This window comes from Poecilia reticulata, chromosome 12 (assembly GCF_904066995.2).
Source record: "Poecilia reticulata chromosome 12, P_reticulata-male-v2, whole genome shotgun sequence".
NCBI classification, from domain to species: Eukaryota; Metazoa; Chordata; class Actinopteri; order Cyprinodontiformes; family Poeciliidae; genus Poecilia; species Poecilia reticulata.
Genome location: NC_088841.1, coordinates 10,957,537 through 10,976,181, shown reverse-complemented (window position 1 = coordinate 10,976,181; position 18,645 = coordinate 10,957,537). Strand labels below are relative to the sequence as shown.

At 37.0% G+C, this 18,645-nt stretch overlaps 2 protein-coding genes across 4 annotated transcripts; both read right to left on the bottom strand.

Annotated features, from left to right (window-relative positions):
• Positions 1-3,579: 3,579 nt before the first annotated feature.
• On the bottom strand, positions 3,580-13,119 carry btc (betacellulin, epidermal growth factor family member). 3 transcript variants are annotated; one of them, XM_008423768.3, is made up of 5 exons: positions 12,599-13,119; positions 11,912-12,004; positions 9,101-9,215; positions 8,708-8,854; positions 3,580-6,526 (listed from the first exon to the last, which is right to left on the bottom strand). In XM_008423768.3, the coding sequence occupies exons 1-5, from the start codon at positions 12,636-12,638 to the stop codon at positions 6,397-6,399; spliced, it is 525 nt and encodes a 174-aa protein (XP_008421990.1). In that variant the 5' UTR covers positions 12,639-13,119; the 3' UTR covers positions 3,580-6,396. The 3 variants fall into 3 exon arrangements, with proteins under 3 accessions (XP_008421990.1, XP_008421989.1, XP_008421992.1); XM_008423767.3 differs by having other exon boundaries at positions 9,101-9,218; positions 12,599-13,101; XM_008423770.3 differs by lacking the exon at positions 11,912-12,004 and having other exon boundaries at positions 9,101-9,218; positions 12,599-13,118.
• A 4,059-nt stretch (positions 13,120-17,178) lies between these two features.
• Positions 17,179-18,317, bottom strand: gng10 (guanine nucleotide binding protein (G protein), gamma 10). Its single transcript, XM_008423766.3, has 3 exons — positions 18,090-18,317; positions 17,416-17,543; positions 17,179-17,326 (listed from the first exon to the last, which is right to left on the bottom strand). The coding sequence occupies exons 1-2, from the start codon at positions 18,168-18,170 to the stop codon at positions 17,418-17,420; spliced, it is 207 nt and encodes a 68-aa protein (XP_008421988.1). The 5' UTR covers positions 18,171-18,317; the 3' UTR covers positions 17,179-17,326; positions 17,416-17,417.
• Positions 18,318-18,645: the final 328 nt, after the last annotated feature.

Genomic DNA, 18,645 nt, shown 5'->3' with positions numbered 1-18,645 from the left:
TGGTTTCTGACATATGCAATATGGGCAACCGCCCAGGGCGTTATTTTTCTAGGAATAGCAGGAGACCTCTGCGGATTGTAGCACAGCGATGAAAGCAAAACAGAATGAAGTGAGTTTTAATTGATACTGGTTAAATATATTTCAGCTCTAAGTATTTAATATCTAGGTGTTTTTATGGGAATGTGGATCTTTCAGATCAATCTGAAAACCAATTTTGATACGTAAACTTAATGTTATTGTGTCATTTAGCGCGGGGCGCTGGTCTTGGTGGTCCGGTGGTCTTGACTACAACTCTGCTACATGGCTCCTTGGTTGCATGTCCTCCACCGTCTTTACATCCCCTTTCAGTTGGATTTCTTTCTAAATAAATGTGACTAATGAAGTTCATGCTATGTTAGGACAGGAGACAAAATGTTTCCATCCCTGAAATTATGATTCATAGAATCACATATCTAAGTCTAAACTGTTACAGAGAATAAACACAATAAGAACATGTTTAATCTGTGGTAGTGTTCATTAAAATGGCACATTTCTGATGTATTAAAATTAAATACGATCGGCACACTTAATGATATTAGCGATTAGGTAATGCATTCAGCGAGTACTTTTACTTTTAATACTTAAGTATTTTTAAAAGCCAGGACTTTTTTACTTTTACTTAAGTAAAATGTTAATGTGGTACTTTGACTTTTACTTAAGTACATTTTTGACTGTGTATTTGTACTTTTACTTAAGTAAATTTTTTGAGTACTTTCTCCACCACTGGTCGTAACTCATATTATTGAAGTATTTTCAAAGGTTTGTCATGGATGGTGACACTGTGAGCTGGAAGGATCTGGCAGGATCTGAGGTAGAGGTCAGTCTCGCATTGAATCTGAAGAGGCCTCTGACTGAAGACTGTTACTGTATGACAGTGTCATGGCTGTAATGATTCGCTAACAGCTCAGTTTCCAGGTGGCATAGATGATATTCCACAGTAACATGTCCTGATCTGTCATGTTCTTTTATAGGACTCACTTTTGAGCATAGCTAGAATTTTTATAGACATATTTTAGGTGTTAAGGATAGAGCCATGCTACTAACAGTTTTAGTCTGTGCTTGAAACTGACCCTCAGCATGATGCTGCCTTTGCCGTGCTCCGCAGTTGGAGCTATATTTTTAATTGTTACCTCACTTTGCCCCTTTGAAACTCAGTTCTTGTCATTGTATCCAAACAGATTCTTCTTTTTGTTCAAAGACCTAACAAGCTTTACTAAGCTTTACCATTTGGGTTTTCCATGTAGACGATGCAAATTTTGATATTGATCTGATATCAGAGAATATATTGTTTTTCCAGAAGTTTCCAAGTTACAACAGAGTTGAGCCTAAGCATAGTCTGTGTTCCTAGCCCATTTCCTTTAAAAGGATGGGTAACATTTTGAGTCAAATAGTTGTTTTCAACTATATGTTGCAACATCAACTTCAAAAGGCCTGTAAACATTAAACCTCTGTCATGGTTTTACCTGAACCCGGCTCTCAGCATGAATTGTTAAAAACCTTTGGAAAAATAGTTTTAACAAGAACACTCAATGATATCTTTGTATATAAGCCAAATGAGGGCAAAAGGGTCAAAACTGGTATCAAATGAATACTGGTGAAAAACTGATTTTATTGAATAAAAAAATGCTAAGATGCTAAAACATTTAATTAAGTACATAATTACTTATGATTTTTTTATATATAGATATTTTACTTTAAATCTCTTGCAACAACCCTAAGTCATTATAATGAAAAAGCATGATTAAATATTTCTGGCAGAAATGTTTTCTGCTTCTTATTAACTAATTTTCTGCTGTTCATGTCTGATGGCATGCTGGGTTAGCTAAGACGTAGGTGTTGCTTGATCTGATGATCTTGTCTGTTTTTAACTCATGCTACTGAAACAAGATGAGTGAGTCACCGTGTGTTGAAGTTTTATAGCTTCATCGTTTATTCTGGCTTTATTTTTTGTCATCATAACATGATTCAAGTTGTCCTCAAAGGTTCTGAGAACCCAATTAGAAATGGTAATAAATGCAAAAATCTGTATTATGTGGGATAAAACTGGAAAGTCACTTACATTATAGGAACTGTAATCAAAGGAGACATTTTTTTAACCATATCTCTATTAAAGTTCTTGTATAATATTTATAGAAAGTATTTTCCAACATTCTTTCTAGTTCCATTTGAGAAGACAGGGTAAAGCCACGGACATCAAATCCTTTGCATTACAACAACAAAAATCAGCAAAGGCTAAATCCTTTTTTCTATTTGTAAAGGATCAAAGTTGAAGAAAAGAAAATCTCAGTCACCAGGTTAATGTTCTTTAGTCAAACATTTGCCCTTTGCAGAGCAGTCTGCAAAGATTACCAGGAAGGGGGGAAATCCGGGAAATGCTCTGTGATCGGAGGCATCTCTTTAGTATCACCTCCATCGCTTCCAGCCACAGATACCTGCTCTTAGGGTAATTGTTTCCTGATCCTTCAACTTTTAAAGGCTTTCTCTGGAGGACGGCCGGATCAATTTAAGGAGGAAGATTAATAGATGCTGCATCATCTTCACTGAATACAGATCTGACTTCTTTAAAGCTCTGTGAGATGTCCGCTTTGTACAAGGCAGGAATTTAGGTGGTAGGAAAGTTGTCATGCTTCCTACGGCTACGTCTGTCAAAAACAATATCAAAACCGTCGCTATTGCCCTGGATGCAAATATACAAATTAGGAGAGGTAATGATTCATACATCAAAAGCTCACTGCAGCTTCTATATGAGAAAAAAACACTTATGGGAAACTAAATAGTTATTTAAACAGTAATCAGGAACACATAGTTACAGGAGGACCCCCCATCGACAAATGGAAATGAATAGCAGACGTCCTGTTAACAATTAACTGCGTACAACAATGAGAAGGATGGGTCCAGCAGAAAAACACTGGTTTTAACATTTCACGTTCTATTCAACTATACCAAAGAAACCATTTCCTTCTTTAATGTGTTTTGATGTTGTGTTCAGTAAAGTGTTTGCTCAAAACACTGTATAGTTAAAAAGTCCAGGATTATCTTCAGTTTCATCATGTTTTTCTTCTGAGCAGCCAGACTTCCTGGGCTCCTTTGCTCTTTCCCAATACATGTTCCCAAATCCTCTTATTGTTGTTCGCTCCTTGAAACTAAGGAAAGTGAGCAAGCGGAGGGTAAAAGAAGATGTGTCGGGCATTTCAAGAGCTCTATATGGAAAAGATGAACACCATCTTTGATGATTTCTTTCAAAGGTTTCTCTTTTAATATAGGAACCTTTGAAGGACTGATTTTATATTGTGTATTTTAATATTGTAAGTCTGAATATAATTTAGGCCATTTATCTTAGCAGATTTCATGTATGAATCATAGAAAGCCAAATAAAGAACAATAATAGATTACATCTTTGCATAAAATAAAATATTCTCCCTTACAAGATTAATTTGGACAATTTTGTGTTAAGTTTATAAAAGTATAAGGTGAAAGAAGTATGTTTGTGCAATAAAGTTCAACGTGTCTAAGTAAAAAAAAAAAAGAAAGAAAGAAAAAGAAAATCTACTTATAGTTTATTCATGTAAACTCATACTTCAGAAGTGAACTTTTGAAACATCATCAGTGCTGAGGCCTTTGAAAGGCCGCGGTAGACTGCTGACCTCCAGTGGCCTCTATGCAAACTACAAACAAACTAGAACGGTTTATAATTCTCCCTCTCTGAGTCACTGCTTTCATTTCCAGCGCTGATCTGTGATATGAAGCCGTCTCTGTGCTGACTTATCTCTCAACTATTTGTTAGGCTCTGCACAGCTGTCAGAGCAGAGCAGCGTGCATGCCAGAGGAGAACAGGTGGAGTTGTTGCCATTCAGGGTGAAAACTGCTGTCAGATGATCCTGAAGTCACATTTGCTAGCACACTGAAACTAAACGTGCCTGGATTGTTTGAGAACTTTCTTTTTTTTTTTTATCTAGTCCAATACAAACCTGCTTGGTGAAAGGTCGCGAGGGTACTCTGGTCTATGTCAGCAGTCACATGATGAATGAAGGGCTGGATACACCCTGTGGGTAGGCTGTCTGCCCATCACAGGTCTTGATCAAACATCTACATCAATTTCAATGTTATCTCTCTTATCAGTTTTGTTTTCCGCTGGCACGCCCCTCATAGAAACTGCAGCATACCACAGATGTCACTGTTTTAGAGACAGTTTCACTGATGCAGCAGTAAAACATTCCAAGTTAATGATGAACATTGCTGTGGATTTTTGAGGCACGGGTCGATTAAATTTCACTCTAAATGTGCAGAGAGAGAGAAAAGATAGCACAAAATCAGCCAAAAATGTTTCATGAGACTAAAATAGACATTTAAAGAAATATTACCGTCTTGGTAATACAGAGTAATACAGCAGCTGAGATGAAACACGTGTCTGAACTCTTGAAAACAAAGATGAACATGTGAGCTGACTTCTTTCAATTCACAGCAGAGGTGGTACTGTTGTAGTTTAGTCTTTAGCGGCTTCTGGATGAAGGCAGGACCATAAAAAGTCACATTCGCTGGTGTAGTGTCGAATCTAGCCGGTGTTACCGCACCATGGCAACACAATACTGTAAAACTATAAACACTGATGGCTTCTCGGTGTGTCTGATTTGTTCCCATCACTAGCAAATTGGGTATTATATTAATTATTAACATAATTATTATACCAACCCACAGGAAATGAAGATATTGTGATATGTGAAGACGTACAGTTCTGGAAAAAATAGAAGACCACTGCACTAAACACCATTGAAAACCTCCTGGTTGTTCCACCAAATACTGATTTCTGAACTCTTCCTGAGTTAAAACATCAGTATTGTTGTTTCTAAGTGAACATGCACTTGTTTCCTTTGCATTATTTGAGGTCTGAAAACATCTTTTTTTTTTCTTTTTTTTTTGCTATTCTGACCATTTCTCATTTTCCGCAAATAAATACTAAAGTTTTTGCTTGGAATTTGGAAGACATGTTGTCAGTAGTTCATAGAATAAAAGAACAATGTTCATTTTACTCAAACATATACAGTACCTATAAAAAGTAAAGCCAGAAAAACTGATCATTTTAACTAATCTCTTAATTTTTCCCATGGTCTAATGATCTGGTAGATGAACAAACCAGTTGTAAATGGAATTATATGTCTTTTTGATGATTGGGGTTCTGTGTAGTTGTTATCATAAGAGCTGTGAGAATGTATTATTATTTTTTTTCATTAATTTATTTATTTTTGAAAATTGCTATAAAAGGATTCTCTATCGTTTTTTTTACTTCGTCTGCTCTTCGACTCTAATTCTTTGCAGAAATATTTTCTTACACAAACTGAGGACAAAGCATCTGTATATATATAAATATATACATTTTTCAGTAAAAGTAAAGTAAGCAGCAGCATGTTTATTGATATAAAACTCAGAGTCAGACTTATCTGACTCTGAGTTTATGTCTACATGGTTACATTCTGAAATCTCAGTGAAAGTTTGGCAGCTGTGAAACAGAGCAGCTCTCTCAGCCCTTGCACACAGACTCAGCTGTTCTGTTCTGTAGCCTCCAGGCTGCTCGGCTCTAAACATACAGATTAAAAAAAGGGCCTCCAGCACAAGATCTGCTTGTCCTTTCTGAACCGTGTGGTTAACGTAGCTCCAACCTTAACGGGCCTCTTCTTGAATTTGGTCATGCACACGAGTAACAATATCGTCTGTGAGCATATGTGGAGACGTGGCTCTGCAGTGATAAGTTGAAAGTGATAACTGATCATTATGTGGCACATAAAAGCTAGTCAAGCAGTAAACAAGCCTGCTGCTGCAGCTGTGTTACAATCTGTATAAAGGTTGATCTCTGTAGCTCGGTTTCTCTAAAAGGACAGTAGCTTTCCTCTCATCTCACAGTGTAGATGCCAACCTGATGGAGTGCTATCATTGGCTGCCAGCTGGCCTCGCAGCTTTTTCCAACATAGCAACAATTTATTTAGTGCTGCATGATCAGCAGCACTCGGCGGAAGGCCATGTCTGTTGCTCCACTACTTTTAAAACAAAAGCCTCCTTTCCATCACCCCAGCTCATATTTATCATAAATCCAGGAGGGCATCTTCCTCTTGTTTTTTGTTGTTGTTGTTGTTATTTTCCAAAAGCTTGTTTAATGTTCCAAACGCAGCAGGTCTCCAGAAGGACAAGAGGAAGCCTCTGAGCTTCTGTCACAGGTTGACATATTTTTCTGTGAAGCGGTGTTCCTCGTCGGCCTCGATGCTGACCAGGGGCCACCGGAGGCCTCCTGCATTTACTGTGAGCCTGCAGCCAGAAGCGGCCCCGTGCGTAAACATGTGATGCCTAAAGGCGTCTCTGACAGAGTCTTCATACTGAGTTGATAGGTGTCAGCTCTGTTGAGTGTGATGTACTGGAGTCCGGCATGCTGCGTTTCCCTGTTCCGTTTCTCAGCTCCTCCGTCTGTCTTCTCCTCCGTCCCCACAATCTGCACCTGCGACTGGAAACAACAGAACCATGGCACATACCGCATATGGAAGGCAACAAATGACTGCAAAGCCAAAACCAGATATGTTCAGCCTCTGCAGTAAGACTTTAAAGGAACAGCTTGGCTAAAACTGCTTTGCTGCAAAAGTGGGATCTGAATATATACATATATAAATTGTTTTAAAAATATGCATGAATAAATATGCATAAATGTATGCATACGATCCATACTCGCTATTATTTATCATAATGAGCATTTCAAATATTTTGCAACAGCTACGTCTTTATCAGCTTTGGACAGTTAGACACTTTTTTTGCTCATTTGTCTTTGCAAAAGTAGTTCAATCTCAGCTTGAACATCTATGAATTTCACTTGCTATAAAGTTTTGATGGACTTTAACTAGGCCATTCCAACTCATGAACACCCTTTGCTCTGAACCATTGCTTTGTGGTTCTGACTGTACATCCAAGGTTGCTGTCCGGTTGGACTGTACACCACAACAGACTCAAGTATTTTTCAGCCACTAGCAGCTTTTCTTCCAGGATTATACCATATTTACTTCACTCCATCTCCCCGTTGAGTAAAATAATCCCCGCAGCATGGTTCTGCTATCACTAAATGTTGTGGTGGAAATAATGCGTTCAGGGTGATGTGCAGTTTTATTATTCATTTGCACAGTTTATAGCATGTACCTCAATAAGTTTCATTTTGGGCCCTTTTGGCAATCTCTAAACAGGTCTTGTTGTAGCTTTCTTTTTATGATGGCATTCTTCTTGCCACCGTCTCGTGTGGTCTGACATTTAGGCAGATACTCCTGTTTTCTCAACTCCTGACAAATGTTTCAGATGTATCAAATCAAAAACTTTACACTTCAATTTCTTTCGGAACAGGTTCGTTCTCACTGCAGATAGGCTCCTTAGCAGTCCATTATAATATATTAAATAAATACATTTCTCTTCTTTGTACTCAGCTTCACTTATTTTCATTTGCTTTACTAACTACATTTAGTTTTATTGTTTTTATCTTGTCTGTGTTGTGTAGCAGAACTGTTTGACTTTTCTACTTGGTTTTTGTTTCTTTTGTAATAACATTTTACTTTGTTTCTGCTCAATTGGTGTCTGTCGTACTCATTTATATTCATTTTTGCACATAATGTGTGTGGTGTAGCTTTTCCTTTAACTGCCTATGGGAGGAACCCTGTTTCACTAAGAATAAAAAAAAATAATGTGTTTTTTAAAAAGTCCAATAATATTTGATGAAAAATAAAATAACATTATACATTCGCTGAGTCAAAATCTGGACTTAAATATTGCGTAAACGGTTTCCTGGTGGTTTAATTCATTCATTCACATGTCTGAACTTTTTACTCAGTTAGGTCATAGTAATCTTACAACCTGGAATAAAGGCCAATAGGACTTTCAGTCCAATAAAAATAAGTCTGACTACCAATAATCCATTCACTCACTCCACCTAATTTATAAACTGCGATTTCAGTTTTGAAAACAAAAACATGTGAACAGGGACAAATATTGAGTCCTAGAAAGATAGTGTCTTAAAGATTTTACAAATATTACAAGAGGTTATTTTTGCCAATATATATATTTTTACAAAATCCGTCCATGATCTATGTTGAGATGGCATCTCATCGCCTCTGATGTCTGTGGTTTCTGCTCTTACCCACTGCCTGTGTGGAGGAGCTTCGGGATGGAAGCTGGGTGAGAGTTGGGGTGTGGACACACTTGAAATTTGAAAGGTGGGTTTTTGTTGGACGTCTGTGCTAATCGTGGGCTGATCCACAACAAACTCCATGTTCAAGACAACATTGTTCACAAGTGCATTTGGTCCCAGTCAACCTAGGGCTAAAGGTCAATGATTGATTTTGTAATCATATCAGACCTGCTGTGTCAGGTCTTGGACACTCAGGTGCAAAGCTGTCGAGAGATTCCCCTGTAGTGAGTTCGAACCAGTGGCCGGAGAGGCTGCTTTTAAAAACTCAGGTTTATATGATTGTTCATTGAACACATCAATGCAGATGTGTTGCTGCAGGAGGGAGGGAGGCAGTGAAAACATATTTTTAAGCCCCATAAAGCACCAATTGAAAAGAATAATCATGGTTGACGACTAGTTCTGTGAAGGCCAAACTGTTCCTTTAAGAAAAATGTATCCATATAGTCAGAAACTATTTTATCTTACTGTGAACAGACGCAGATGGAAATAACGAGGATCATCAACAGCAGAAGCACAGCAATGGCGCAGCCTATTATGATTTGTTCTCTGGGACCAATTTGCAGGTCCAACGACACATATTCACATCTGTGACCGTGGTAATTGACGTGACACCTTAGACAGGGGGGAAAAAAACAGAAGGTTTAAATGTTTAATGTTTAATTTTTCTATTTTCTTTTGTCATGAAACTTTTCTACTGTTCATACGGTTCTAAATATAAATATTATCTGACCACATATTTCTGATAAAAATCCCATGTTTGTTTTTCTGGATTCTCAACAAAGCTAAACTTCATTGTCTAATTTTTTTTTTTTTTTTTTACATTTATATTTATTATCATTTTGTAAAACTATTTCTCACCTGCAGGATGTTGCCTTTTGCTCCTTAATGTAACGACACTCTCCATGGATGCAGTAATAAAGCAGCTCCTCAGGACATTCTGAGAAGTGGCCATTCGATTGTTCTGTGTCTTTCTCTGCTGGAGAAATGAAATTACATGACCTCTTAGTAAGTTTATTGTTCTAGTTGTTACTAAAACAAATTCTCCAACCTACTAATGAAATGTAAATTATCCTAAAAGGACTGAATATGTAGTTTTACCAGTTACAAATCGCTCTTATTTGATTTCAACTCTCATTTGCATTAGCAATGTTTTTAAGCACTTTTAAATGTCACTGATAAGATCTCAATTTATTTTTGTTTTTATTATTTTTCTTGGTTAAAATGACTTTGTTCAAAGTTTTCAGCTAAGTACGTGACACTTGTAGTAAAACGGAACCTGTATTTTGTTGAATACACTACACAAAACCGGAGATTTACAAACGATTTTTAGTTTAATGTAATTTTTATGCTTCTGTTTATTAGTTGATTGAGTTCACAACAGTTTTAAGTTCATTTAATCCCTGTAGGTGACAAGCTTCTAGCTTCCTTTTTAGTGTAAGATCAGGAAAATACTTTCATTGTTAAACTACCACAAAATTAAACCATTTGAAAGTTTCAGCATGAGGATTGCTTTTGCAGAAATGTGCAAATATTTAAAATGGGAGGCTGCTTTGAACATATTTGAGTAATTTCTAATTCAACATATCCAATGTTAATCACGAGCAAATAAAAGTGCGACATCTATTTTATTTCTGGAGCTTTGTCACAGTTTGTCAGCTTGCCACTATGACATCAATTCTCACCCTCTGCCATGACCTAATTTATTAATAGACTGTTTGCAATACGATCCGGTCCAGAGAGGAACGCTATTCAAATCCGCTAAGGCACCGGTGTCATAAAAGACTCATTATGCACACAGCTTCATCTGCGTAATTCTCCGCTAAATTAAACATGAAAGTTGGAATTTCCATTCTCTCAACTATGTCCCCACACACAGGTTTTTATTTAGCTTGCTAACTAATCGTACCCTGGAACAGCTGTTGAACTTCTGACCACCAGTTTTCACGTAGCACTACTTGAAAAGCCGCCGCTATCTTTACAACCCGCTCTAGTGAATTTGTCCCTCAAAAAAAAAAAAAAAGAAAGAAAGAAAAGAGAGAGAGCTCGTAAAAGGATACTGCTCTCCAGGTGACATCAATGAGTGGGGTCTAATTGTTAGCTGAAACTTGAGAACACGCTAGCAGACATAACCCCAGAGGTCATGAAGATATATGTGTTTGCGGTCTTATTGATGGTTAGCCGACATGACCAGCTAAAAGCAAACTTCATATTTGGTGGCAGTTAAAGCAGAGGAGCAAATAGTTTGCGTCGTCTGGGTTATAAAACTGAAAAAAAATAATAATAATTTAATATTTAATAAAATAATAATCACAACAATAACTTTGTAACTTTGTAGTACATCATCTCATTACAACAAAAATGCTGCTGTGAAAACCAAGTGAAGCATGTTGCATTCCTTACCAGTTATTGAATTTCCCACATAATAGCAACTAGAAAACTAACCAACAGGCCACGATCACATCGTCTGTCCGGACCAGTTGTGGATTTTTACATCTCATTTTAAAAAGTGTTTAAGCAGAGATGGCTTGGACCGTTTCATCTTTCACATCCAGGTGTTAGTTTTTCGGTCAAAACAATGTCAACAATATCTTTCTTGCCATTTATTGGTTTTCTTTTTGTTTATATATTCTAATTTTATGATATTAAAATATCATGTCTGGTAAGTTCTGTCATGTTTTTTGATAATCAAATTTTTTATTTTTGATGTTATTGTTTTTGTTTTAGGGCTACACAGTGGCGCAGTTGGTAGAGCTGTTGCTTTGCAGCAAGAAGGTTCTGGGTTCAATTCCCGGCCCCGGTCTTTCTGCATGGAGTTTGCATGTTCTCCCTGGGCATGCGTGGGTTTTCTCCAGGTTCTCCAGTTTCCTCCCACAGTCCAAAAACATGACTGTCAGGTTAATTGACCTCTCCAAATTGTCCCTAGGTGTGAGTGCGTGTGCATGGTTGTGTGTCTCTGTGTTGCCCTGCAACAATTATTATTATTATTTCTTTTTAACTTTTGGGCAGCCTTTAGTAAAGTATAAAGCACTTGGACATTATACATTAAAACCCTGGTTGATTCATTCATTCATTCATTCATTCATTCATTCATTCATTCATTCACTGTTAGGCCTTCCATATTAGTATAGATTTCTCTACCGTTAGTTTATTTATTTAACAAGAGTATCTTAGCGTTTCCTAGAAGTAGGAAATGTTTAGTTGCAAGTCTGACAGATTCTGTGTCATTAAAGCAGTGACATCTGAACTATCCAGTGTTTAATTATGCACAACCTTTTTTTTATGGATTTGATTACGCACAGTAGAAACAAATGTGCCGTGACTTGTATTGCTAGTATTCTTTAGCATTACTACAATTAGTTCATTTTCCAAATTGAACATACTCAATTTTGGGAGTGTTCTCATTCACAGATCCAACAGCAAATTCCTGTACCTTCCTTTGAAAATGAGTCATTTCATCTCCCATTTTCATTGCAAACAAAGTTGCCAAAGGTGAACAGGAAGAAGGGGAACGTCAAAGCCTTCGCGGCTTTCAAAGGCCATAATCCCGTCACAGATGACTGGCACTATTTACCTAGACTGCTTTGACCAGTTCAGTGTCTGCTTTGATGATTGTGTCAATTACACCTCAAAGCTCTTTATGACATCAGTGAGGGATTGTCCCGTCTCTACCTGTGCAGTTGTCTTGACAGACGGATGCGGTTTGGTTGGAGGACCCGTCGGTGGCGTTCCATTCTGCCAGACAACGTTTCCACAGTGCTAGAGCTGCAGACACAAACACAAACACAAACAAAAAGCCAGTCAAACACACACACGCACACACACACACATACACACACCCGCACACACACGCCCACACGCACACACACACGCATACATGCAAGTGAGCGTAATATGTACTATTATACTCACTTGCTTTGTGTTGACTCATCAGCTAATTTGAGACCAAATTCCACTTTTTACAGGTTCATAAAAGTTGTCACTCTCACTGCCTGATTTTATAAACTCTCAGAATAAATAATATTTTACTGGGAAATGTTTCACACTTCAGACCAGAGGATTTAAAATATTATAATTAGTGGGAGGGGGGGTCAGATAATATAGTGCTGTTTTGTAAGATCTTCACTAAATGATTAACCAACTCCAAAGCTTTTTACATGTTAGTTAGTGTGAGAATAGTGTCTCAATTCAATTTTAACTAAACCAGCTGTCAATAGAAAATTTGTTCAAGAACTAATGTATTTATTTACAAATTTTACTAGACAAATGACTCCATGTCTCTAAACTACACTATAATTAAGTTGTGAAGAAAGTTTACCACTTAGTGCAACATATGAGCAGAACAATAGTTAATCCTACCTGTTAGTAGAACTACATAGAGTCTGTGCAACTTTGCCATCTCCGCACTTGATGAAAATTCTTATTTGATTTATGAAAATTCACAGACATATGAGGGAAAGAGAAGTCCAAGTGGCTTAAATCCTTTTCAGCGGTCAGTGACTTTTGGGGAGGGAATAGACCTGTCGCAGAAGTTTCCCAGAGTGCCCTGTTGTGGTTCGTCATTGATGGCAGCCACATCCACAAGAGTCGAGGGGAAAAAAACCACAACATACGCACTAAGATCCCAGCCGAGAGCACCAGTCAGGACTGCAACACGGCTGATCTGCAGTTTGTGAGTCTAGAAAGGGAGGTGTCAGTGAAACTTAACTCTGCACACTACTCTCCGCCCACACCTTTAAAGGAGAAGACAATACTATTCAGTGTGTTCAGGTTGTTTCCTTTTCTAAAAAATAAGTCCTTTGAATACCTGACCTTGTTTTCTTAGGAATGAAACGATAGGTGGAGCAGCTGTAAGGGCAACCTGCTTACCACAGAAGCACTTGAGATTCTATTTATATACTTTTTGTTGCATTGTGTGTTAGAGCTGTGCATGCTAACTAAACTAACAGAAAGCCAAAAAAAAAAAAAGATGTAGGAGGGCAAAATGAGACTTTTCAACAGATTGTTGCAACGTTGGGGCTTTTTGTCACCACAGATTAAACGGAGTGGGTGGGGAGAGGTTTATATCCCAGAGGCTATGAATGGAAAAGTATATTTTCCTTCTTTATCTGAAGCTGTAGAACATGCTCTTCAACTGTCATGAGGATACGCGTGTGTCCTCATGGCTTGCACTTTTTTATGTGACTGTTATAGGGTTAATTCAGCTTCGTGTGACTGTTAAAGGGTTAATTTGGACAAAAAATATGTTACGATCATGAGTTACATCATATAAATTATTGTATTTATTCTCTTTAGTATTGCTATATTAACTAAAAAAAAGTATGTTTGAGTTACTTTGGTAATGCATGAATAAATGTTTCAGCTCTAAATGATTGGATAACGTTGCAGAAACACGACGTGACCATTATGTAATTGTATATACGTAACCACCAGATGGCGTCGTTTAACACTTTCAACAGAGAACAAGTTGGGAAATGTACAACTTTAACAATAAAAACTAAAACGTTTTTCAAAAAAATAAAATAAAAAATGCAAAATTTCCTTAAATTGAATTACTAACAATTTTATAAAATAAGGTTTGCTCTTTTCTTCTTCTTCTTTTTCTTTTCTGCCACAACTAAATGTTTCAGATCACCAGGGATATTTTAATAACAGAAAATGGTTAATTTAGAAATAGCAAACTTTAGCTTTCCAGTTATTTCATTTATTAAGTGGGTAAAAGTTACTGAGTTACATATGTGAAAACTAATAGCCTTCCAATCCTGATATAACTGGCTTTGCAACTTCACTGCCATCAAGCATTTGAAACAACAGATCATAAATCGTGGGAGGAATAGCTCAACCATATTGGAAGATTTTTGAGCATTGATGACCCACTAAGGTCACAGTCAAATTTAAGTCAGTACTTTGACTAGAAAATGCATCACTTTCATTTGGACTTTTTTCAAGCCGTTTGGTGATGAACTTCTGGCTGCATAACTCATGAATGTTTAAGCTTAAGGTCATAGCTGGATGTTCTGCTTCAGGATATTTTGGTACAGGCAAAATTGGATTCCCAGATCATCATCAAGCTACAACCAACAAGTTTTGATTCCAGAATGATTTCTTTTTTTTTCTAAATGCTCCGTTAGTTTGAAAAAAAACTTTGGTTTTAACCGTCTGCAGAATGTCTGTACAAGTTGGTCCTTTACAAGAGAGTTGCAAGAAGGAATCCATTATTCAATTTTAAAAATTGTTGTAAGCCTTTTACAGTTTTCATAACCCTGCAAAAGAATGTGATCTGGTCACATGAGACCAAAGTGTAGCTTGTTGTACTACACGCAAAACACCATGTATGAAGGAAATGGTGATAGTGTGTCCAGAGTAATTGCACAACATTATGCTTTTCATCTGCAGGGACAGGAAAGCTGGTCAGATTTCATGAGAAGATAAATAGAACTAAATTACAGAAGAAAAGGAGAAAAGGCTGTTAGAGTTTATAAAAGAATGGAGAACGGGGCAGTGATTCAGCTACCAACAGGACAGTGACCCCAAACATTTATCCAAAGCTGCAAAGACATGGTTTAATCGAGGGACATGTTAGAATGGGCCAGTCAAAATCTAATTGGAAATGAGTTTGAGCTATTTTGCAATGACTCATAAGAAAACATTCAGCCTTTAGATATGAAAACCTATCAGAAACATACCCCAAAAAAAGACTCGGCTGTATTTGCAGCAAAAGGTAGTTCTTCAAAATTTTTGACCTATAGAGAGAAATCTTTGAAGCCAGCAAGAGATAAAAATTTAACTGCAACATCATCATCAACAATACTGCTTTGCCTAAAACAGGCACTTTAAAACATGCAAAGTCTTTCTGCATGTGCTACATGGGAAGAAGTGAAAGATTTTATTTGCCCTGAAACAAAACAGTAAACTCAACAGGAACTAACAAGCTGATGAGTCACTGATACTAATGTTACTGAACCTGTTCCACAAAGCAACATTTGCCTTTTTAGTTACATTTATCCAACAAAAGAAAAGCCCTAATGTGCAATAGAAAGTAGGCAGAGTTTTTGTGATACATCAGTCAAGTTTCTAGGCAAGTTTATCTGAAAGGCACATTTCAACAAGTAGGCAGTCAAAGTGCATCTCGTGATAAAAACGTAACACAATAAACTCAAAAAATATAACACTACAGTCGTAAAATAAAAAGAAATAATGAAAAGATGTAATCCAGACTAGAACTAGCCTGAGTTCCACTTATTATTAATAAAGGCAACTCTAAGCAAATGTTTTTAACTTTGATATGATCTGAGTAGGACCGGCCAGTGTGAAAATAACTTCTAATTTAGATTGATAGGTGCTATAGAGGAGTGGAAAAAGAACATCTCTACTTCAAGAAACCTTTTTCAGAAGCCAGGAAGGTTTTCTTGGCATTCTTATTCAAGACTCTTTAATTTTTAACTGCGTCAGGGTTAAACCACAGCAGAATCAAGAATTACCTTGGTAAAAAATTTACCCTACAATCCAGCCCTGGTGGGATGATGATAATTTTGCTTTTAAGTATTCCTGATCTGTTTTGATTTTTCCAGTTTAAACTCCCTTGTGGTCACTGGTCATTTTATGGGCTACACTTTCTATGGGCAACAAATGTGGTGTTTCCCAGGGCTTTCTTAGAAAGTGGGTGTCAATTTTCTAAAAGTTTTATTCCATCTATATGTGGTAAAAAGTTGACACCCCTCTGTGTTTATTGGTTGCATTGTCATTGCTGCTGCTAGCAGGGGATGGCAGTTCAAAGGGCAAAGGAGGTGCTCAGCAAAAGCAAGAAATGTGAGAATATTAACAGTGGAATATTTTACAGCATTCATAAACATCTTCTGAGTAACTTTTAAAAATTGCTACAATTAAAATTTTGAATGAAATTTGGAGCGACTTTCACAATAATCTGCAGTGAAATAAGTCTTGCTCATATTTTTATCTGTAAAAAAAAACAAAAAATATCAAGTTTTGTCCTATATTTTCCTGTTTCATACATGCTGGGGAAAAACACATAATGGACAGCCTGGCATGGATTAAAGAGGATAAGAGTAATTAAATGTTTCAATGGATTTGGGGAAATCAGGGTTAGCAGGGAACTCGGCTTTACTTAATTATAGATTGCAGAGATAAAGGAAAACCTTCAGTACCTTCTTTTACTTTGCATAATTTTAAAGCTTTGGGCATTACAACATACTGTTAACATTCAGCTAAAAAGTTAATTATAAATGGTTAGTTAAGACAAAAAAATAGGCATATTTAAGTAAAGGTCAGCGGTTCTATAGATAGCTCTACAAAGACTCCTCCCTTAAATGTGCACTGGAAGGAAAAGGAAGTGATAAAAATGAGAGTCGTCTCATGACCGGCTAGACATTATTGGTGCTGCATTAGACAGTTTTTACATTAACCTTTATAAACCTAAAGGCAAAAAATATATATATTTTAAATTGGTAAAAACAGTTAATAATAAAATCTGCAGAAAGAGGTTATACTTAACTCAGAACAGCGCATTATGACAGCAAATATTTACCTATGAACCTTAATTTTTATGCAAGCCCAGGTTTTATTCAGAATTATCACTGCTTAATCTTACATATAAGTCCAAAAAGCGAGCTGCCACAGGGTTATCTTTCACTGTGTCTTTGCAGTTTGAAACAGGAAGACTCGGTTTCCTCTCTCTAAATGTGTTCCTAACTTAGACTGAACATCAGGAAGTTCCAGCGCCATGAGATTCCAGAGTGTCATTTAGTGAGCAGGCTAAAACATCCGTTTTGTACAATTTGTAGATAGCCACTGTATCACTCCGCCCCTGCATAACATAGAGATCGCTCTTAAAGAGACGTCTAATGAGACGTACAGTTACACCATGTGCTTTAAAAAAGAAAGCTAAAAATGAAGTAAAATAATATAAAAAGAAAGACATATGTACCAAAGAAATATTTTATTACAGTCTTTGTTTTCTTTCATAAAAAAAAAAACATTTAGAAGTTGTACAAAACATATCTGGATAAAACGCTGAAATCTCTTTGTTCCCTGTAGGAGATGTCACAGTTGCGTCCACTTCTTCGTACTCTGCAAAAAGGGTGCAAAGCCTATTATTCTCCTTTTGAAGCTCAGCTGACATAATAAATATTCACTTGCGAAATAGAAAAGTGTCCGACCTTCACACCACAGCGCAGGAGCGCGGCTCTCTGAAGGGGTTGCTCCCTGTAGGGACTCCCACCAGCAGGGCATCTTTGCCCGCGTTCTGCAGACAGTACTGCTGCAGCTCTGCAGCTGCCTGGGACACCTGGAAAAAGCATCAAGTGTATCTATGAGATAGGTTTTGTAACTTGTGCCAAACAATGTGTGCTGCATCCACGGAACTGAATTTTTACCTGCTACAGTTTTCTTAAAAATAACACAATGGAACAAACTCAGAAACTTAAAACCTTTTCGTTAACGTATGTGAACGACAATGTAAGATGATTGGTGCCAGACACGTTTCCCAAATGACAGAAGGAAACAATAACACTACTCTAAACTCTATTTATACATTGATACTATTGGTGCATTAAAGTCCTCAGAATTTCAATTATAATTAGTGTAGTAGAAACTACATTCACACAATTGGATTGCAAATATTTGATCTGTTGTGTAAATTCCTGAGTTTTTGTTGTTCTTTTTGTTAAAAAAAACCAAATGAAATGTTGATGTCGCTTTAACAACTAAAGTAGCCTAATATTTTGTAGAAATATTGTCATGCAACAATGTTGTGTCAATAGTCATGGAAAAACTGAAAGAAACAAGACCAACAGCCGATGACAACAACAGCACCATGCTGGGGTTTTTTTACCTTAATTCTTTCCACGCTGGCCTCAAGTTGAAGTTGTTCCACCAGCCGTCGCATGTTGGATAAATTGGAATTAGAGGTCATGATCCCAGAGATGACAGCAGAGGAAAAAATATTGTATAGAGACAAAGCAAAAGAGAAGATCTCCCCTGACGCTCCTGACACAAGCAGCTTGACTTCGTTGATGGGCAACAAATGCTGGACAAGAAAAGAATGGCTGGGTTTCTTTCCAAATGACCTCTGCTCTCTGCTGAGGAAGCAGGGAGAAAGAGGAACACACTGACCTCTATGTGCATTTCACCAACACTGCATGGAAAAACTGTTTTAAGATCTGAATCCACTGAAACGTCTGGTACATTACTTTGCAGGAGAGCTTAAAAGGCACGTCAGAACTTAGGCATTATTTTACTTTGACAGAACAAAATGTAATTATAAATGATTAAATCTAAAACATGAAATGACATCGCCATAAAACAGTGCGTCAAAACATTTTTTTTATTTCAATCATTTTAAACGCATTAAGATCAAATTAAGAAATGTAATAATATCAAAGAAAATT